Source organism: Carassius carassius, chromosome 31 (genome assembly GCF_963082965.1).
Source record: "Carassius carassius chromosome 31, fCarCar2.1, whole genome shotgun sequence".
Lineage (NCBI taxonomy): Eukaryota > Metazoa > Chordata > Actinopteri > Cypriniformes > Cyprinidae > Carassius > Carassius carassius.
In genome coordinates, this window is record NC_081785.1 from 11923215 (window position 1) to 11946078 (window position 22864).

Below are 22864 nucleotides of genomic sequence, written 5' to 3' on the forward strand. Positions count from 1 at the left end.
TTCTAACTTTCCTGTACTTTTGCACTTTTTCACCATGCAAAAGAAAATCCAGTAATTTTTTATTTTTATTTTTATTTTTTAGACCCTTTTGGAGTCTACATTCAGTGTGGGGACAGCAATTTCTGTGATTGTTATAATCAGGCCACAGCCATCTAAACTGAAAACACATTTTAAAACCATTTCCACCCTACCAATTGCTACATTTTCACTACAGTTTAAATTTATTAAAGCGTTTCACAATATCTTAATTAACAAAGCAGCTTTCCAGCTCACACGTTTAATCACTTTAATAGAAAACATGCATACATACTACATGCATATAAAGCAGGTGAGCAGATGTAAACCAGCCAAATATTTTCATGCTGTTGGATTGGTACAGAGTCAGTTCAAGCAGTAATGGTAGTAGTGTAAGATAAGGGACTTTCATTAACCCCCAGATTACTCTATTGAAATGCAGCGTATCAGTAGCTCGACCTAACACCTCTGTGGTTCATGAGCGCATTTGAGAGGAATAGTGTCATCAAGAGGTGAACGTTTTAATCAATTTAATTTAATGTTTTTTATTTTATTTCAGAGAAGACAGAGCATATGTTAAATGTATAAATATTTCAGATATTTTTTTAAATGAACTGTCTCCATAGCAAGTAGTGGTTTTCTATAGGACATCAACACCAGTGCTAAACATGAACATTTGCTAATTGTTTAGATTTGAATCCAGTCTATTTGCACTATATCCATTGTTTTACAAAAATGTATTCCATTAATTGATTTATTGATATATTTCGCCTCATTTAATTTAGTCTCTGAACTAGTATGAGATATGAATGTTCTGATCTTTACAATTTTGCAGTCATGCTAATAAAGCTTTGCTCACTCTAATTCTAAGAGATCAATTCAAAAATAAGGTGAAATTATATTATCTGTTACATATTATTCATTTGGCTGAAAAGCACTATATGATATGCCTAAATGGTTGGTTCCAGAGAGTATGATTTTAATTGTCTAATGCTTTTTTCCCACTGTTTAGGTAGGTTAAGAAATGTACCATTCATAGTATTTTTGTTTGTTTGTTTGTTTGTTTTTAAAGCATATCTAGACCTCCAGATTGTGTAAAAACTAAAATAATAAATCCAATAATCTAGCAAATGTCACTGAACACAGTGGCAATTTAGCAAACTCATTCTTAATATTAATAAGACATTTATAACTTTAAGCATATTATATGTTAATGAGCTAAATTTCCATTCTTCCACACTTTGTAGTCATGTCTGTTTTTAATTTAAGCATAATGTGCACTTTAAATAATATGTGGCTTGTAAATCTTTTATTGCTTTTCTTCTGAATCCAGAACATTTCAAGACCTTTCCAAGCAGACAGAGCTGAGATACGGAACTGTGAGAGACTCTGCTGTGTTCGAGTATTTCAGGGTGAAGGGCACGAACCCCTTGGAGCAAGACAGCACTTTCGCAGAGCTGTGGAGAACTATCAATAAAAATCAGGGACAGGACAACTCTGTGACCTCTCCTGCTGAAGGCATCCGCAAGGTATCAGTCCTGTTACTCACAGATGAGTTGGGGAGAGGAGATCAAGAGTCCACATTTGTAGTGTAATGCAAGGGTTTTCAAACTTTATGATGGTATGGACCTTTAAATATCATGGAGTCTGTTTATTTATATACATTATTTATACTGTTTATTTATACATTTATATTGTTGCAAAAAAAGAAAGAAATGTATTTCAAATACATTGTTCTTTTGAACTTCCTTTTCATCAAAGAATCCTAAAAAAAGTTTTATATATATATCAGAAAGAATTAAGAAATGCAACAAATCATCATATTAGAATGATTTCTGAAAGATTCTGAAAGGCTGCTGAAAATTCAGCTTTGCCATCACAGGAATAAATGTGCATTTTAAAATATATTAAAGTAGAAATTATTTTTCAATTGTAATAATATTTTACAGTGTTTTTATGGTATGGTTTTTAATGCCGAGAGAGCTCAACACGCTGCAACTTCAGAAAACACATGCAAATAGAAAAAGCACCAGCAAATCAAGAAAACCTCTTCCTCAGTTTGATAGCAGGTGCTGCAAATGCTCACCATGCAAACAAATGAAGAAACACACTGCATATGCTCACAATAAAACTAAATAAAGGATTTTATTTGCAGTTTGTTTCTTTGTTTGGTTGTGTTGTGAGTATTTGCAGCACGTGTGTTGTCAAATTGATGAGGTTTTTTTCTTAATCTGCAGGTATTTTTTTCTGTTGGCAGCACGTTGATCTCTCTCTGCCACCATAGTTTTTAGCATAGTTTGATCAAATAAATACAGCCTAGGTGAGCATAAGAGACTTTCAAAAACATTTAAAAAATCTTACTGATCCCAGACATTTGAATTGGAATCTATCATTTCTGTGATAAAAATGGGAAATAGAAAATAAAAATATTTACAGGCAAATTTGGCTTTCCTACGGTCAAAAAATAGGTACATCAGTAGATTCATACGGTATATAGTCAGATTCTTAACATTTTTAGTTACAGTTACAAAGTTACAAAAGTTACAAAGCTTTTAGGCACATTAAAAAAAACATCTATATTATGAGTTAACAATGTTAACAGTGATAGATCAAACAGTAAATCTAGTCCTTTAAATAATTAATTTGATAAAACCAGTGGGTTTTTCAAATTGGCCAACTAAACTGACCCAGTGAAAATGGCAGTCCTACATATATGCTGAGTTATTGTATATACCTGCTTAGACATCACCTCAAACAAAGAAGAAGAGGAGCTATTATGAAACTGAAAAAGCTCAAACCCTCTCAGTTCAGCACCAGTCCTGTTAATCAGAGTCGAGAGCTGTCCGTGGTTCTGAATTTCTTCTGTGTAGTGATTTGTGAGAGCTGTCCGTGGTGCTGGTAAAAGCTTTTCTGTGAACCACTATGTGCATGATGCTGGCTGGCTATTGTTGGCTCTTTGTAAACCAAAGCATGTCTCACAGAACACAAAAAGAGCCCACCAGTAAATTTCAGTCTGTTCAGGATTACAACAGGACATTTCTGGCATCTTGCATCATTAAAGAGAGAAAAGGAAATGTAGCATGCAAGTCTGACAGTCAAATATTCATGGCTCAGGCAATATACATCCATATTGTGCAGTCATAAAAATTATTCATATGCCGCTGAGTGCATTCATGTATCTTTTGCTTGTTTGGTAAAACTTTCAAAATGACTTTGTATACAAACTGTTGCTGATGCCTAGAGAATCTTTAAGAAACTTGATATCCACATCAAACCCTTTTATAAAACTTCAAAAATTGCAGCTATTAAATTTCACAGCTTGTCTTATTGTCACATATGTAATGACATGCTTTTTGCAGGAGACATCACCAATACCATGAATCTCTTTATGAGAGTTTTTCAGCCCAGTTACATAACTGGCTATTAAGCTAACAATTCAGCAGGCTCAGAATTGATTTCTTAAGCAGAATAATTAAAAGAGATAAGACACAGAGAAATTGAGGCCTGTACGATTGCACCCACGCACTTTGGATGGTGTTGAATAATGCTATTGTCAGTCCATCCATGCTGAAGTGTTTAACTGCCAGTAATTGGCCAAAAGATTTACATATATATGAGTGTTTCTTCAACTATGGCCACTTTTGTCCCTGTGGACTGGAAAAAAATTAACTTACAGCAAACATTTCACACCCTCACTAGTTTAATGTGTTTGCTAACAATGTCCAGTATGTCTATGGACATTTGTCACTGGAGAATTTTTTCATTTTTAATTTTTTTCTCCATCCTAAAAATCATGAACATTTTATGCAGTGGAAATGAGGCCATAACCAATGGACATTTCCAGGATAAAATTGTAATATATATATATATATATATATATATATATATATATATATATATATATATATATATATATATATATATATTTATATATATATATATATATATATTTATATATATATATATATATATATATATATATATATATATATATATATATATATATATATATATATATATATATATATGTTTGCACATACAAGGAATTTGTTCTGGTGACAGAAGTTTCCAGAACACAGAGACAACAATACTAACAACACAAAGATAATAAAAATACACATATGTATCGATTTTATGTATCGATATTATGCAATCGATTTGACATATATCAGTGCTGTCAAATCCATAACATATGTGTGTAATGTGTATATTTATATGTATATATAAATAAACACATATATTTACGTGTGTGTGTGTGTGTGTGTGTGTGTGTGTGTACATATATATATGTTTGTGTATGTGTTTGCATTTATATGTATATATATTTACATTTATATACATTTAACAGAAATAGACAAAATGTATGTATAATTGTGGTATATAGATGGAATAGAATAGAATTTACAAGGAATTGAATAAGATGTAGGGTAATATTAAGTAACAGTTGAAACAGTTTTTGCTGCTTAATATTTTGTGGAAACCAAGATACACTGCACTTCAAAAGTTTGTGGAAAGAAAAAAGTAAGAAAATTTTACATGCATTAAATTGATCAAAAGTGAAAGTTCATTTATGTTACAAAATATTTCTATTTGAAATAAATATTCTTTTGAAATTTCTACTCATCAAACAACCCCCCCCCCCCCCCAATTATCATGGATACCACAAGATATTAAGCAGCAAAAACTGTTTCCATCATTGATGAGAATAATAAGAACCATTATTGGGTCTTAATTATTAATAATAAATTATGTTAACTAAGAACCAATCAGCATGTTAGAATGATTTCTGAAGGATCATGTCACACTGAAGGCTGGAATAAATGGCTGCTGAAAATTCATCTTTGTCATCAGAAGAATAAATTACATTTTAAAATATATTATTCCACTTGTATACCTTATGGCAAAGCTTTTGCTATGTTGAGAGTATCCTAGTAATGGATGTACACTTGAAAGGCAAACTGTAAATATAATTTTAGGCAGTGATGGATATTTGTAGTACTTTACAAAGAGATAGGGAAAATTTGATGTTTATAAGAGCCAGGAGACGGTAGCTTCTTTGTCATTTCTTCTTTGCTCCTTTTATTTTCGTTTGTACTTTTCATATAAAAGTCTGTCATAACTGTGTGGCTGTGATAAGAAACAGAAAGGAAAGCGAACACTTGTGCTGCTTTATTTAGTGTGATGGGGGAGAGAAAGCCATTTTCCCAAGAGAGAGAGAAAGCGAAATCTCTTGAAAAAGAAAGCGGGGGAGCCTAGTTTCCAAAAAAGAAACAAGTTCAAAGCCATCTCATGACTTTCAGTGAAATATACACCTTTTTCATTTTGAATGATTTCTGTGACCTGTCTGACAAGAACCGAATGACTGAAAGGAGAACCTCTCCATCTCAAGATACGAGATGGATTACGTTACTATTATCAAAAACACAAAACCCTGCTGTGATGTTCAGCCATACATGGACAAATTAAACACTGAACCTTGTGTGTGCATATGTGTGGTTTCTATCAGGTGAAACGGGATCCATACGCCTTCCTGTGGGACATGGCGGTGTTAGAGTATGCCGCTTTGACAGATGATGATTGTGCGCTGGTGGTCACAGGAAACGGCATGAGCAGCAAAGGATACGGCCTGGCTCTGCAGCATGGCAGCCCCTACAGAGATCTCTTCTCGCAGAAGTGAGTGCTTCCTTTCAGACTGTATATGTGCAATATGATCAGAAAGAACGATGCAAGTCGTTAAACTGGCTGAAGGATAGACACCATCATTCTAATAATTTCAAGTCAATATCAAGCTCCAAAGTTTCGCAAACATCACAGTGCATGACTGTGGTGGATTGTTTCCCTTTATGTTTCATCATCTGTCCTTTCTCTCATTTACATTACATTTATTTCCTTGGTTGACGCAGTCTTTCCGGAGAACTTATGAATCGTGTTGAATCACCAGTGTCTCCTCCTCTGTGCATTTATTTTCATTCCCACCCATCCTTTCTTCTCTCTGCTGGCTTTAAAGCACCTCACCCTGCAGCCCTTCATTTGTTTGACTATAATTTGCATTCATATTTTCAGCTCTTACCGATGCTCTGCTCACATACTAATTATCTTTAGGAAGGTAAACTCGCCAGCAATTAATAATTCACATATCTGGAACATCAGGGCCTCGAAAAGCATTTTCATAAAGGATCCTCTACAATCACCTGCCAGTCTGTTATGGGCAATAAGAATCAAACGCGTTTTAAATTAATACCCAGGACAATTGCAGTGGAACAGATTTTGTTTTTCAACCTTTGACATTTTCTTTTCTATCATAAGTAATTGACTTTTTCTCTGGATTCTTTACAAATACATCCACATTCTGAACGGCTGTTGCATTAAAGTAAATAACTATGAAAAAACCTTTGCCAATGAATAAAGAGAAAACAAATTAATAAGACTCTGTACAAGACCAAATGTTTATTGCCACTGCTGAAGTGTTTTTTGAGGACCTTTTATCTCTGACTTTTAGTTGAGGAGATAACTTCACTTTTTACATATTAGTGTTATGTTTGCATTGTTTGCTTCTTGGTCATGTTCCTTGATCAATTAATGTAATACAGGTTGGGTGAAATAATGTGTCCAGACAACAGCAAAGTGAGAGCCAACCTCAACATTCACCTTGAAGACCCTGTTTCCACAAAAACAGACTACAGAGAACTCCACAAAGCCAGCATCTATGAAAGAGCTGCAATTGCTTAAACTTTAATCACAGAAATGAATACTTAAAGGCTAAAAAAAAATGGTGTCATGATCATTGGACAGTTGGAGCACCAAGATGAACTTCAACATCTGCCCTGGCTTTTTCAATGTCCTGACATATTATCAAACTACTGTGGCCAGTTTTAGAGAGAAGAATAAGAATTCAGATTCCAACTTCTCTAGAGCAACTGGCAGATGTTTTTATAGGCATCATTCAGCTGCAGACTGTATGAATCTACTAAGAAGGTTGGAAGCTGTATTAAAGGCAAATGGAGGTAAACCAAATTTACCAAATTTCCCAGATTTTCATATTATTCTGTCCAACCCCTATATTTGCCTCATTATCCCATTTCAGTCATATTTCAGCTCCTCTCTCTGCATCCAGCAGTGGAACAGGCAAAAATAATATTTTCAGAAAGTGAAAAGAAAATCAATGAAATTACAGATTTGTGTCTCAGTTCTCATAGCAGTCCATTTTCCTTTTCATTTCAGGATCCTTGACCTGCAGGAGAAAGGAGACATTGACATCCTAAAGCAGAAGTGGTGGCCACGGAAAGGTCGCTGTGACCTGGACAAGCATGCAGAGCCCCAGACAGAGGGCCGTGCACTGAGACTGCACAGCTTCGCTGGGGTCTTCTGCATACTAGCGGCAGGGCTGCTTCTGGCCTGCCTGGTAGCCGCTCTGGAGTCATGGTGGAATGGGCCACGCTGCCAGCGGGCACAGCCCAGAGAGGTGACCCCACAGGCGGCCAAACTACGGCCGACACCTGCCCACCGCACCCAGGACTGTACAGCCACTGCCACACTCTACTTTATGGATCCAGACGCCACTGACGCAAACCCCGATTTAGTCGAGCTCCAGTACACCCAGCTATAGGTGTGACCATAAAGAACTTACTGCCTCCAATTTGCTGAAGTGTTGCCAAAGAGAAGGCAAGAGGGAAGGGTGAAGGGGGAGGGAGTCACTCAAGAAAAGCACAAGATCCCCTAAAAAAAGCAGATCAAATCTTTGATTATTTAAAGGGTAGTTCACCCAAAAATGAAAAAGTCATCATTTACTCACCCTTGTTTCAAACCTGTATGACTTTTTATTTTCTGTGAAACATTAAATATAATTATTAATAATATATTTATTTATCAAATTTTCAATTAATTTTTTTATCAAAATGTAATAATTTTCCAATGAAACAACAGATTTTCTCTGGTGATGAATTTCAGATTTTTTGATCAATTAGTCCACTTAAACGCCACCCTACATGCTTGCATTTATCTGCCTTAGTTTTTGAGTACAATATCCACATCTTGAAACCCAATCAACAACCAATGGTTAGAACAAAATCCCTACAATTTTCTTTTTGAGTAATCTGTTACACTTACTGTATATATACTGTACATAACAAAATGGGAGAAATGTTCTGCCTCTACAACTGTTTTGTTGTGACTTTTAGATGTTTTTGTCTAATATGAAAGTTAATGGGATCCAGCTTTCAAGCTCAAACCAGACATAAAAGTAGCATGAAATGAACATATATGATCCAACCTCAAATGTCATGCCGTTTGAAGATTGATGTTAGTTTTCTAAGATCAGAAAACATCTGATGTTAGTTTTATTTTGCTGTTTTTTTTAATACTTTTTTGTTCTTTTAGGAACTTGACAAATTTGGGACCCATTGGTTTTATAATGGCAACAAACAGCTAAAACATTCTTCTAAATATCTTATTTTGTGTTCCACAGAAGAAAGGAATTCATACGAGTTTGGAACCACAGAAAATGATCAGAGAATTTTCTTATTTTGGATTTACTATACCTTTAAGTGGAGCCTTTGAATTCAAAAATGTTCTATGTTATAGCCAACTATTAGTATACTGTAGTTCCATTCATTCAATTATGGTTTCCAAGTAGCTTTCTGCATAAAAACAATTTGCAATATCACTTACATTATTCTACTACTGCTAGGTTGTAAGGGCAAAGGTTGTACCTGGATCCCTAAACTAAAGTGTGTGCAATGAGAAAGCCAGTGACTAATAGACTTATGTTCAAGTGTTCTGTAGTTGCTCTTCCGTCCTTGTCTCCTCTCCTTCTCTCTTTTTCCTTTGGTGATATCTTGAGCCAAGGCAAGCACGTTGGCGAGAGCAATAGCTCATAAACCACATATTTTAGTTCAGGAACGTTGATTGTCGATAACATAGTATTAAATTTTACAGACATTGTTGAATAATAATGATCAGACATCTGTTTTATGACTACCATTTGTCAACTGCTTGAAATTTGACTGGATCTGAATTAACAGCACATAAAGAGATAAGATCTTTTACTAGCTTATATTGCTGACTATATTGCTTTCACCAACCAGCTCCTTGTTCTTGCTTTAAAGTGCTCAGTCTGCCATATGCCTGTACGTTTGAGTGTTTCTTTTATGTATAGTCTTGTTTGGTTTATGATACACTATAAGCAGGGAGTAATTGGAGCTCTGGCAAGCAATAAGAACCACACGATAACCAACTTTACACATTTTACGTTTTATATCCCTTTCTGTGTCTTCTTATTGCAATTATATGCCAATGTCCAGGCAGTCACGGGTTCTCTGTGGTCTCATACAGGACACTAAGGGCTGCACTCTGGAGATGGCGTCTGGGTCATTGGCATATAATGAAATTGCTACTGCTGCAGGATGCACACGGGACGTTTGGCCAGAGAGAGAAAGAGACTGGGAAGACACGCAGGCTTTTTACACAGGTCAGCTGAGACCTGAGCAGGGATACCTGTCATTGGGGTGAACAGGGCTTGATAATATAGAGGAGGACAAGCGTCCTCCTTTGAGCGGGTTAGGAATCTAAATCAATCAGATTATATATGTGGATGTGGGTGATGCAGTAATTATGTCTCATTCATGCATAGAGAACTAACTGATTACAGAGACCCAGGCAGAGTCAGAGACATTAATTCATCCATATTGTGTGGGTTAATAAGTTCTTTCTGTTTAGAGACTGAAAAGTGATGATTTTATTCATGAAATCTCATGGCCAAAACAACACTAACAGGAATCCCACTGTGTGCCCTTCCATTTCGCTCCACATACTCATCATATTCGTCATCTGTTTGTCATTCATCAGATCACCCATTCATTGGCCACACTGATGTCCCAAAATATTGCAATCTGGAATCCAAAAGGAGACTGGCCTCCAGGTGTGTTGTCTGTTACGGCTGTAAGTGCCCCAAATTTGGTGTATTTTAATGGCAAATTAATGCATTTTTAATTAGAGCCACATTCAGACTTTCTACTACAGCTGCATGAGCTCTGCAGTAATTATATCTTCATTGATCTCATGACTCAGAAACATAGTCTCATAATGTGACACTTCTAATTACCCATAAACGGTACAAAACTGTAGATTATACAGCTGATTTGCTGGTATCGACCGTGCTAGAGACCTAAGACCTCTGCAATTGAGTTAAAAGACCAGGCCACCCAAAAGTGAAAATTCATTCACTCACTCTCATGTCGTTCCAAACCTGTATGGCTTGCTTCCTTCTGCAAAACACAAAGGAAGATACTGGATGTTTTTGTCCATATAATGAAAGTCAATGGGTCCAAAATCATCTTTTGTGTTCCATGTAATACAGGTTTGCAACAACAGTGAGAGTGAGTAAATGATAACGGAATTTAACTTTGGGGTGAACTATCACATTAAAATAAAAAAAGGATACATTACCGAACTGACTGAATAAAACAGAGAAGAAGAGCAGTGATTAACAGAGTAGTCTTGAATGTAACAGTTATCGGTGTTGAATTAATGCTTCACAGGATCAAGGTCATCCTCCTCTTTCTATTACGGAGGATGCATGGCATGGGAATTAAATGACTGTGTGGGAAAAATGTAAACAGTTAGAAGCCTGTTAATGTTGGCTTTATTCTTTCATTAAGTGGCACGCCATGGCATCACTGACGCATGACCGAAGCTATTTCACGGCAGTGCGTATCAAAGAATGAAGAAATACCCCTTCAAGACTCCTCTGAAATAAGCCAGAAACACTGAAGCGCCAAAGCATGTGTTTGCAATTCAATTTATGGCCCATGTTTCCCTGCACTCACTCTCATTTGCATCGATTTCTCTTATTTCGTAACTTTTCTGATATTAAGCTTTTTTAGCAATTTTGCTTGCTGGAGCGGGTGGAAGAAGAGATGAATTTGATTTGATTTTTATGAGATTATTCCGTGCTGTCAGTAGTACGTTGTGTAATTGGTATCATTAATCAGAGCTGATGTGATTGTTGGAGCCCCTGGTAAACACCTTCTGCTCTTTTCTGAAAGACTGCACGCACGTCCACGTTATTTTCATTCACATCTGTTCTTGCTCCACTGCTCGTCTGCTTTTTATTTCTCACTTATTCTTTCTTTCTTGCCTTTTTCCACCCCACAAATCAATTCCCACCCTTTCATCTTCCCCTCGCCTTAGACTCTGTCTCAATCTCCCTGTTTCTTTGTCATTGCCAGGACAAAGAGGTGAATCTGGAGCAGGTTCACCAGCGTTTGAGTGGGCTGATGGAGGACGATCTGGCACACAAGCAGCTGCCGGGTCAGTCTCTGGAGATCTCTGCCCTGGACATGGGCAGTATGCGGCCACAGCAGAGCTCCCAGGAAGCCATGAGAGATTTCCTCCCTGGGGGCCTGTCCGTGACTTCCTTCCTCCAGGAGGGTCCTGGGGTCGGCCGCGTGCCCGGACGGAGCCTCCCCCTCCCTCTCAGCAGTTCCACTCTGCCACCCTCCATGCGCTGCAAACACCGGGCACCCAACGGAGGCCTTTTCCGCCAGAGCCCCGTAAAGACACCTATGCCCATCTCTTACCAGGCAGTGCCCAGGGGACCCATCCCAGAAGCCATTGATCCAAGCCATGGGACCTCTATTTGAGCCGATCGGTCTGAGCATTCTAAAGATTGCCAGCCAGCCAATCACAAAAACCAAGTTTGGACCAGGTCTGGTTGCATTTATACAATTACTTACATACAAAAACAGATATGGAGAGCTCTTTTTTCAGTACAGATACATACAACTGTGAAACGCTGACTTTCCTTGCCTGTACATATTTGTATATAATGAGAGACAGCAGTGAAGTCAAAGTGTATTTTGAATATTCATGATTTTTTTGAAGTTGAGTTTAAAAGAAATAATTACCTACAACACAGACTGTTTGAATGGCTTTGTAAATTTTGTTCTAAAATAAAAATTATAATTCCTTGTGAATGTTTTCTAAGTGCCACGTTTAAAGATTTTCATTTGAAGTTGAAGAGATGGGGGGAAAACAACTAAAGGAGAAAATCTGTTAATCTTTTGATCTCATTTTTTTTTTTTTTTTTTAATATAAAAAAAGCGTTAAAGAGAAATTAATCAGAGAAACTGCAGGTTTGTGGAGGCATTGCTCACGTAAGGTTTGATCCCAAGGTAGCAGCTCTTCATCATATAATCTCAGTGTTTATGGAGGCTGAAGCAGTCTTAGCCTCTGACAGACATGTGTGTACAAAATCATCTGTAGACTAGTACAGCCTATGGGACACTTGCCTTTAATATCAAATATGCTCTAAAAGGGAGACGTATGTACAGTCTATGTACCTGAAATTCTGCGTACTCATATGTAATGGCTACATTTGAGTCTTTTTATAGTGTACACTAAACAGAGAGAAATATAAACGTAACAATATTAACCATGTTGCTTCTCTTTAGTAAAAAATTTAACAATATAAAAAATCTTTCTTTGTCCTGTTCCTGAAACCAGTAGTGATTTTAAAATGTTGAAGGAAAATCACCATGGTGTTTGAGATTCTTTTGGTTAAAAATAAACTATTTTGCACCAAATCTTTTATCCACTTAGTGTTTGTTGGTATGATTATCTTTTTAAAAATTAAAATAAGGTTAAATTCAACTCAATTAATTCAACTCACGACTACATTAATACAGGTTCATTTACAAATACATGATCATTAATATTTTTTGTGATGCCATAGCTATTGTTCATTTATAAAATTTGAGTTTGGGGTCAGCAATTAAAAAAAAGGATCTAAAAAACAATTTAGCAGCACAACTGTTCTGCTTCAGGAACTCGAGCTGCGTCAAGCACTTTGGGAAGCGCCTTTGGCAAGATCAACTCTGAATATTGTGTGCAATCTGTTCAATGGAAGGGCGTGACGTCACGGGCGGGGTGGCGTAGCGACCAGGAAGCTATAAAGGCACCTGCCAAGCAGCTGACTTCAGCTTTGCGTCTTTCAGCAAGCGCTCTGTGTGTGCATGTCTAAAGTCTGTCTTGTGAGTCTTATTTACTGTTGTCTGTCCCAATAAACAACATAATGCCAAGAGCAAAGCAAAGACACGACATTTGAAGGGCGATTCCAGATCGCTCTATAGATTGTGTGTTCCTCCCTGCCCACGCACATCACGGGTGGGGATACACACAGTCTATGCGTGGTTTGCCTGGGAGGCCCCGGAGGGCTCTCTTCGAGGAGGGAGCCTTCGCCAGCGTTCCTCGTGATACCGGTCCCGCTTTCGCCGAGGCGGAGCGGCACCAGCATTCGTTGGGTTCGCAGATCGATCTGATGGATGGAATTGAGACGGGCACGTCCTTATCTCCTACCTTACCCATCAGATCTGCCCGATTCCTGGGTTCGGGAGCCCGAGCTTGTAGTTGCACAAACATTAAGTTGCATAAGCACCAGTATACAATAAACAGTGTTATGCCTAACATTATACGGGCAGCGTTACTGAGCAGCTATTTAATCTCTGAGGGGATTAATATTGTTTGTGTGACTAAGCTATTCGCGCGCTGTCGAGGCAACGCGTGTATTACATCATTTTCAGTTTTGATGTGAATTTTTCCATACCCGACCGCTTGTCTGGTTGTTTAAACTCCATTTGATAAGGAGGAGTTAGTACTATCACTTCAATGTGTACTTTATCACAATCTACTGTAGACCGTGTTTACTTGTCTGATTGTTTGACTACGTTAAATTCTGAGAAATTTAATGACTTTGAGAAGTTAATATATCACTTCAATGTGTATTGTTCACAATCCAGACCGTGTTTACTTGTCTGATTGTTGGATTGCATTAAATTCTGAGGAATCTAATGACCGTTATCTAACTTCGAGAAATTCAATATATCACTTCAATATGTATTGTATCACAATCCAGACCGTGTTTACTTGTCTAATTGTTTGATTGCATTAAATTCTGAGGAATATAATGACAGTTATTTAACTCGTGAAGTTAGATGTACTGGAGGGACTGCTGGGCGGGAGCAGCCCCATCCGCATACAAACAGAGCGTTGCCGCCCGTGTTCCCCGCTTCGGGACCAGAGGCTGAAGCAACGCTCTGGCGACTTCCCAGCCTAATCCGAATCCGATGGAGCCGTACTTCAGGCTGGGAGGTCCATGGCCAAGAAGTCATGACGCATTTCGGTCACGACTACAGAGGGCGGCCCCTACTGGGGTAAAGCGGTGTCCACCTCATTACACGGTGCCCGTCTCACCTCAGTGCCCTCGGGAGGTGGGTCTGCCAACCTGCCAGAGTTTCAGGGCGCAGCAGCTTCCAGCGAGCACTGCTCTCAGTTATTTCCGCCCGTGAGCGTAGCGGAGCTGAGACGCTCGCCGCCCCTTCGGGGGCCTCTTACACCAGAGGTCAGTCTCAAGAGACTGATTCCCTTAGTACATTAGTTAGCTGCGTGGAAACTACTTTCCAAATGTATCTCAATGGGTCCTGCACACAATAGAAAGAGGCCATCGTCGGCCATCCACCGCTGACATTCAATAGGGTTACCCCGACAGTAGTCGGCCCCCAGCAGGCTCTGGTGATGGGACAAGAAGTGAATACCCTATTAAGGAAGGCGCCATCGAGGTGGTCCCTCCTCTAGACAGGGAGTCCGGGTTTTACAGCCGGTATTTCATAGTTCCAAAGAAGGATGGGGGTTGCGTCCAATCTTAGACTTACGTCATCTAAACCTCTCAGTAATGTCACTGAAGTTCAAAATGCTCACTGTCAAACAGGTTGTAGCTCAAATCAGATCCAAGAACTGGTTTGTCACAATAGATCTCAAAGACGCATACTTCCATATATCCATCCTTCCACACACAGGAAGTTTCTGAGGTTTGCTTTCGGGGGCAAAGCCCACCAATATTGAGTACTTCCCTTCGGCCTTGCACTCTCACCCCGCAAGTTCACGAAATGTGTAAATGCGGCTCTGGTACCCCTCCGTATGCAGGGCATCCGAATTCTGAACTATATCGACGATTGGTTGATTTTAGCTCAATCAGAGTAGATGGCGGTTCAACATCAAGATGTCGTTTTCGCACATATGGGGGAGCTGGGTTTGAGACTGAATGCCAAGAAGAGTGTACTTTCTCCAGTTCAGAGAACCACCTATCTAGGCGTAGTGTGGGATTCGACCATGATGCAGGCACGTATGTCTCCTGCTCGGATCGAGTCAATCCTTACCTCAGTCAAGAGAGTCAGAGAAGGCCAGTCACTCACTGTCAAGCAGTTTCAGAGACTGTTAAGGCTTATGGCAGCTGTGTCCAACGTGATACCTTTTGGCCTCCTGCACATGAGACCCCTACAGTGGTGGCTCAAAACCAAGGGATTTTCCCAGAGGGGGGATCCATTACGAACTATCAAGGTCACGCAGCGATGCCTTCGTGCCTTAGACATGTGGAAGAAACCTTGGTTCTTGAATCAGGGCCCGGTGCTGGGAGCTCTTGGTTGCCGTGTAACGCTAGTGACAGACGAATCCCTCACCGGTTGGGGTGCGGCCATGAGTGGCCACCCTGCACACGGTTTGTGGAGCGGTCGCCATCTGACATGACTTACCAGCTGTCTAGAGATGCTAGCTGTGCATGGAGCATTGAAATATTTCCTCCCAGACCTGAGAGGTCACCATGTGTTGGTGCGCACCGACAACACATTGGCGATCTCTTATATCAGTCACCAGAGAGATCTGCATTCGCGCCCCTTGTACAAGCTGGCACACCAGATCCTTCTGTGGTCCCAGGACAAACTCCTCTCGTTCAGAGCAGTGTATATTCCTGGGAGATTGACTGTGGGGGCAGACATACTGTTGAGACAGGGTCCGAGGCCCGGGGGGCTTCACCCCGAGTTTTTGGACCTCTTTGCGACTCAAGAGATATCGCAATGTCCCCTCTGTTTCTCTCTAGTCCATCCAGCTCCTCTGGGACTGGATGCTACGGTACAGACCAGGCTGAGGCTTCGTCTGTACGCCTTTCCCCCAATCGCTCTGCTCCCGGGAGTTCTGGCAAGAGTACGCCGGGACGAGGTCCGTCTTCTATTAGTAGCACCGTTCTGGCCGGACCCAGTATGGCTCGCAGATCTGATCTCTCTCCTCGACGGCTCTCCATGGGAGATTCCGATCAGGACAGATCTACTTTCTCAGGCGCAGGGCAAAATAATCCACCCTCGCACGGAGCTGTGGAAGTTGTGGGTGTGGCCCCTGAGGGGGCACAATTCATAGCTTCCGGTTTCTCAACCAAGGTTGTTGAGACCCCCCCTCCAATCCAGAGCTCCCTCTACGAGGAGACTGTACGCCCTGAGGTTGAAACTCTTCTCCTCATGGTGCAGAGACTGCCAGCTTGACCCTGTTAACTGCCCAGTTGGTACAGTTCTGGAGTTCTACAAGCTAGGCCTTCTGCAGGGTTTAACTCACTCCACCTTGAAGGTGTACGTGGCGGCCATAGCTGCTTACCACGTCCCTTTCAACGGTCAGTTAGTGGGTAGACACCCCCTAGTTACAAGTTCCTCCGCGGTGCACTGAGGCTGAGACCTCCAGTACGGTCCCGTATTCCCCTGTGGGACTTGGTTGTGGTGTTAGAGGCGCTTTGTAAAGCTCCATTTGAGCCAATACAAGATATCTCAGATAGACATCTGACCCTTAAGACTGCCCTGTTTCTGGCTATTACTTCTCTAAAGAGAGTTGGAGATCTTCAGGCCCCCTCAGTGGCCCCTACCTACTTAGACTTTACCCCTGGTATGGCCAAAGCATTCTTATACCCTTGAGCGGGTTATGTTCCTAAAGTTCCCTCTGTTACGCCACAACCCATAGTACTGCAGGCCTTCTGCCCCCCTCCCTTTCAGGAGCCAGACCAGGAGAAGCTAAACTGTATGTGTCCAGTTCGAGCGCTGGACGCATACGTCCACAGAGCTGCCCTGTGGAGAAAATCTGACCAATTGCTTGTTTGCTACGGTCCTCCTAAAAAGGGTATTCCTGCCTCTAAGCAGACCCTTAGTCATTGGATAGTCGAGGCTATCAACGTCTCCTATGAGTCCTCTGGTCTTCCCCTTCCTTTGGGAGCCAAGGCTCACTCCACTCGGGGTATGGCTGCCTCTAAGGCCTTCTTAGCAGGTGTGTCCCTCTTGGACATCTGTAACCCTAGTTCCTCGAAGGAACGAGACGCTGTGTCGCAGAGCCATACTCCCGGCACCCCTGCCGGCGCTTGCTTCCCTACTCGAAGCTGAAGTCAGCTGCGTGGCAGGTGCCTTTATAGCTTCCTGGTCGCTACGTCACCCCGCCCGTGACGTCACGCCCTTCCATTGAACAGATTGCACACAATATTCAGAGTTGATCTTGCCAAAGGCGCTTCCCCAAAGCGCTTGACGCAGCGTCTCGTTCCTTTGAGGAACTAGGGTTACATTCGTAACCTAGAGACGTTTTCAACATTAACAATAATAAAAAAGGTTTCTTGAGCATCAGTTCAGCATATTTAAATGATTTCTGAAGGATCATTTGACACTAAAGACTGGAGTAATGGCTGCTGAAAATTCAACTTTGCCATCACAGGAATAAATTACTCATAAAATATATTAAAAATAAAAATATTATGTTAAATTACAACAATATCTCACAATTACAATATTTATAATTATCAAATAAATTCAGCCTTGCTGAGCATTAGACTTCTTTCAAATCATTAAACAATTTTACCGACCCCAAACTTTTGAACAGCAGTGTATGAAGAAATTAGCATGAACAAAAAATTCATTCTTGATATCCAATGCCTAATAGACAGATTGATCGATAAAGAGTGATATATTTGTACTAGAGTGCAGTTCTTCACTGTCAATCAAACAAATGTTTCACCTGTTTCATTAAGACTGTATCCAGTATATTAAGGGGATAGTCATAAAAGATGAAGTGATGTCTTGCAGTTTTGTGCAGTGCCTACAGGCTTCATCTTCAAAATAATGTTCCATCTACCTCAAATACTTATAATGATCAACAACTGACATTACCCTGCAGAGAAAATCAATGGAAGCATTAATTATACAGCATGTTTTCAGATGAACTCGACATGACTATTGATTTTCAGAATCCTCTTAGTGTGTGCTTAGTCAAAACCAAGTCTTGCTTCCTATTTCCACTAATGAACATAAACACAAACACAGCTAAGAATTTTTTTGACCAGCTGCTTTATGCATCTAACTTTGTCACTAAAGACAACTATCAGATCACCGCAGGCCAGGGTTTACATTAAGTGTGTTGCAGAGATAACACTTCACTTCCAAACTCAAGCAAAATAAAAAGGTCACTGTAGTGACTACATGAACACAATTAGATTTCAAGTGCTCAAGCCATTGAGGTGTTTGTCAGGTGAACAGACTGGCGATGCCCTCTCTGTCCATTCTGCCAGCTGTATTAACAGGATCTAGGCTGCCATGACTGACCCTGCAAGGGCAGAAGACATTAAAGCACATTGTGTCAAAAGTTACACAACACAACACATACTACACATTTTAAATCTGCCTAGCAATGAGGATGAGTGTGTACGATTTTCTGGAAGACTTTAAAGAGTTTTATACAATGGATCATTTCGTTTGTGGTTTCACTGACATATTTGTCCATGTCTGGGTGATCCTTTTCATCTCAGGCTTTCATTAAACCATTAAAGGATGTATCGAATTCAGAGTCAAAGCTCCCATGAAATGCTAAATGCCCTGAATACAGAATGCAGACTACATTTTTATGCTATGCATAATTTGTGGAAAGGTGCAGTTTCACAGCATGTTCTGAAATGTTGGCTCAACTTCTAGCTTAATATGATAAACAAAAATCGAAACCTGTCATTTTTACATTTGATCAAAAGGCCTCATCTGACTGGCATTGCTAAAATCATGCTAATATTGCTGCTCACTGGAGATCAGTGTATTAATGTGAGTAAAACATGGAGAATTTGTGATGTGAACTATAATGAACATACTTTCAATCAACTGATTTCACCATTCATTCAAGGCTTGTTTTTACATGTCTTGTGTTTTTCAAGGCTTGTTCATCAATCAATTACAAATCATTTGGAATTATATAAGGGATGCACCAATACAAAAATTCTCAGCCAATATCAACAGCCTATTATTCTTATTCTTATTCATTATAATTTCTATGATAATGCATGCCATATTGAATATGCTAAACTGTGTCTTACGACATACAAACACATATGTGATGGGTGATAAATAGTAGTTAATTTCTATCATGTAAGGAAGGTTAAAAATACATAAGACATAGGTGGATGGTAAACATGAACAAAAAGACAGTCCAAGCCAACTGTTTTGAATGCAAATGTAAATCATATTCGATTTACACAAATTCTGAGTATGGGTCACCATACTTGGCTGTATGTCACGTCACTTTCACTTTCATATCTCAATTGAATGATGCAAGCTTTGGGGCCAGGGCTAAATGGTGAATAGAAGGTAATTGCTCTGAAGATGCTTTCCAACTGAGAATGCCTTTGCATTATTAATACGTTCATAAAAAGACTGCAGATGTTTTATTAATATCCTATTTTTCTGAAAAAAAGATTGACACTTTTGTGGTCTGGGGAAAAAAAATCTTTCCCACTAATTTCATAAGCAGTGTGGCTCTGATAGGCAAAACCGTAATTCTTAATTATAGCAGCAAAATATGAAAACAACATAGCAGCCAAAGATGATACTGATTCTTCATAGAGCCTCACTGATATGAGGCCATTAGTCATATAAATGAGTGCAGGAAAAGCTCCAGAAATTGGCGGGAACACAGAGCTCCCTTCACACCACAACAAATCATTCAAGATTCCGTAGTGATACAGACACAGCGTGACTTCTCGAAAAAACATCCAGCCAACACAAAAGGATAAAACAAAACCCCACATCACTACACATTTCATGATGGAAAAGAATTTACACCTAATTTTGGCAAACCTCAGACTTCCGCCCATCACACAGCGGGCTTCAGTAGTGCAGGCGGCAAATGACAAGCCCCTTGCCTTATCTACTGTAGCACACAAACTAGAACCCTAACCTTGAGAAGTCATTTTGCTAGATCAATATTTGCCAGATGGAGAGATTGAGAGGCAGGCGGAATACTTGGGCTTAGAAGAGATGGAAGGAATATCAATGCCCACAGGTGAGAGGTGGAGAAAGCAAGAAATATAGCAGCTGTCAGATCACATTTTTTTTAACTCCATCAAGTTTCAAGTGCCGCTGGAAAATCTTGCAAATGTGTAGTTTGTAAACTGCAAATGACTTTTTGAAGGCATTATTTAAAGCAGGTACACTGGTCAGCATGCAATTGATACACAGACCACAAACACAATAAATAATACTGAAGTGTTTGTTATTTTATGAATGTAGGATGAAAAAAAAAGTCTCCAGAGACTAGTGAAGTTTCTCAGCTTGTTTTTTTTTTTTTTCTCAGTCTGTATTTTTTCTGGGTCTAACACAACTATTCTTCACTAAACCAGGGATACTCCGTAGGCGGACTCCGGTCTGATTCTGACCGAAGGACAATTAAATCTGGAAAGAGTGATTGTGTAAGCATATGTGAATTAAAGCTTAGTGTGAATGGCCTTTTAAACTACTAACTACTCGTGTGTTAAAGTCATGCAAAAAGAATCATGCAAAAAAAAAAAAAAGTCAGCAATTTCATTCCTCTTCTGTTATTAACTGTTGACATATGACAACCAATCAGATCAGCATGGCATCATTGTGACAACACTGTCCAGTCCTAATGTAGACATTGACATATCTCATCTAATTTATGCTGCCAAGTGCTGTTAGTTAGTCAGAAAAGCTACAACTATAGCCTGTTCCACATGGCCAGATCAATAGAAAAGGAAGGCTGACAGTAAAAACCGTGCATTTAAATATGACTGGACAGACATTTGCATTTATTCTCCAACAAAAGCACCAAACCTTAATTTGCACCCGAGACAGTGGTAACATTAAGCACAGCTATAATGAAAGCACATAGGGTTGAATTACCAAACAGAAGAGAGGTTATAAAGAAAAAAAAAATAAAAATCTCATTAAGTTTCAAGTCGTGTGGAGCTTGCATTCCTTAAGATTGGAGTCATTCCTACAGTATGTTCCCAGGGTCCTATGTGGGAACATAATAAAAGTCAAGCAAACATCTTGATTGAAATTTTATAAATGTTAAACAGGATTCAGATAATGTGATTAAGTGTTACATTATGAGCACCAGCTCATGTGAGAGTAAAAGGAAATGATAGAGCAGATGAGAGTGCCAAGACTGAAAGAGTAAAGAGACATTGATATAAATATTAAATAATGTAGAGTAAGATTGAAATGAGTCCAGTTAAACAACAAATTATTAATTTATTAATACATTTTTCAAATTGTTAAATTAATTCTGAATAATTCTGAGGATTTTAAAGAAGTGTTTAAAATCAGACGGAAAGACAGGTACTTGGCTTCCATGAGGTAAATAACTACAATCACAAGCATTGCGAATGGCATTTCTTAAAACGATGGAGAAATAAAGGTGTTGTTTTAAAGGTTGTCATGTTTAAGTATTTTGAGATTGAACAAAAGGGTGCAAAAAATAACAAACAATAGTTAAAACAATCTCTAACAAAATAAGTTTTCCTATGGAGAAAATTGAAGTTTTTACTTCTAGGATCCGAGGCTCACTGGAATACTCAATTATGATTGGTCAGTTTCGCCAATCAGTGGTCTGATATTTCTAAATATTCACCATCATATGGCCATGCTGTATATTAAAAACAACAGCTCACACTGTATCAATCTCTCGTTTCATACAAATGCAACTGCAACCATCATGCTTCTTGCACATTCAAATCAGTGGCACTATAAGCTTAATATAGTTTATTCTTAGTGAAAAGTGTTTTTAAGCACTTACAAAATCTTTCTGAATAACATAATTATGCACCATACATTATAATCAAGCAATGCTAAAAATATGAACTATTGTTTTTTTCTACAGCATTCTTACAAATGTATAATGTAGGTCTGTGCAATTAGATTTAAAATAAATGTCTGAAAAACAAAAAACCCTTATTGTGTGTTTTGGGGATTAAAATATGTTTCTATATGCAACTTTCCTTTCTTAACCCTTTGATACTGAATTTCGACTCTTAGTTCTTATGTGTGGTTGTCTGCCTCTGTCTGTGAAATTAAAAGCACCACAGCTGTCTTGATGGGCTCTACAGTGTCTGAACTGGTGCTTCTGATTGCTCCATCATCAGTTATCATCACACTGTCAGATCACCTTCACTGATTAACTGGCCCAGCCCAACATTTCATAGTATTATTAATATTAAAATCAGTTGAAGCATCCAAAAGCCATGCTATATTATTTCAGCATTCTTTGAACAATAGAAATTTCAAGTGGAAAGAATATATTTGAAATAGAAATCTATTGTATTTCCTGTTGATTTCTGATCAATTTAATGCATCCATGTTGTATTTCTCCTTTTTTTCTTTCTTTCTTTCTTTCTTCTTACTTCAAAGTTTTGAATGGCAGTGTATCACTTTTTCCACAAAAATATTAAGCATCAAAAATGTTTTCAACTGATAACCTTTGAGTGAATCACTGGTGCAACCTCCCCACACTCCAAGAACTGCACTCATCCAGAGTGAGTAAAAGAGCTGGCAAAATCATTCTGGACCCTCACAACCAGGCCACTTCCTCTTTGAACTGCTGCTGTCTGGACGGTGCTACAGAGCATTGAGCACCAACACCAACCCTACACCTAACCCTAACCCTCACAGGAAACTTTGTGCATTTTTACTTTCTCAAAAAAAATATTCTGTATGAAACAAATATT

The 22864-nt window shown here is 39.1% G+C and overlaps 1 protein-coding gene across 4 annotated transcripts in view; it reads left to right on the top strand.

Annotated features, from left to right (window-relative positions):
- Nucleotides 1-11987, top strand: part of LOC132111562 (glutamate receptor ionotropic, delta-1-like) — a 299116-nt gene extending 287129 nt beyond the window's left edge. The window contains exons 13-17 of one of the 4 annotated variants that reach the window (XM_059518965.1): nt 1349-1544; nt 5522-5688; nt 7237-7477; nt 9346-9481; nt 11241-11987. In XM_059518965.1, the coding sequence (XP_059374948.1) occupies nt 1349-1544; nt 5522-5688; nt 7237-7477; nt 9346-9481; nt 11241-11629 (1129 nt within the window). In that variant the 3' untranslated portion in view covers nt 11630-11987. Of the gene's footprint in view, nt 1-1348; nt 1545-5521; nt 5689-7236; nt 7622-9345; nt 9482-9858; nt 9952-11240 lie in introns of all 4 variants that reach the window. The other 3 variants (XM_059518966.1, XM_059518967.1, XM_059518968.1) reach the window with 3 other exon arrangements.
- The last annotated feature ends 10877 nt before the right edge of the window (nt 11988-22864 follow it).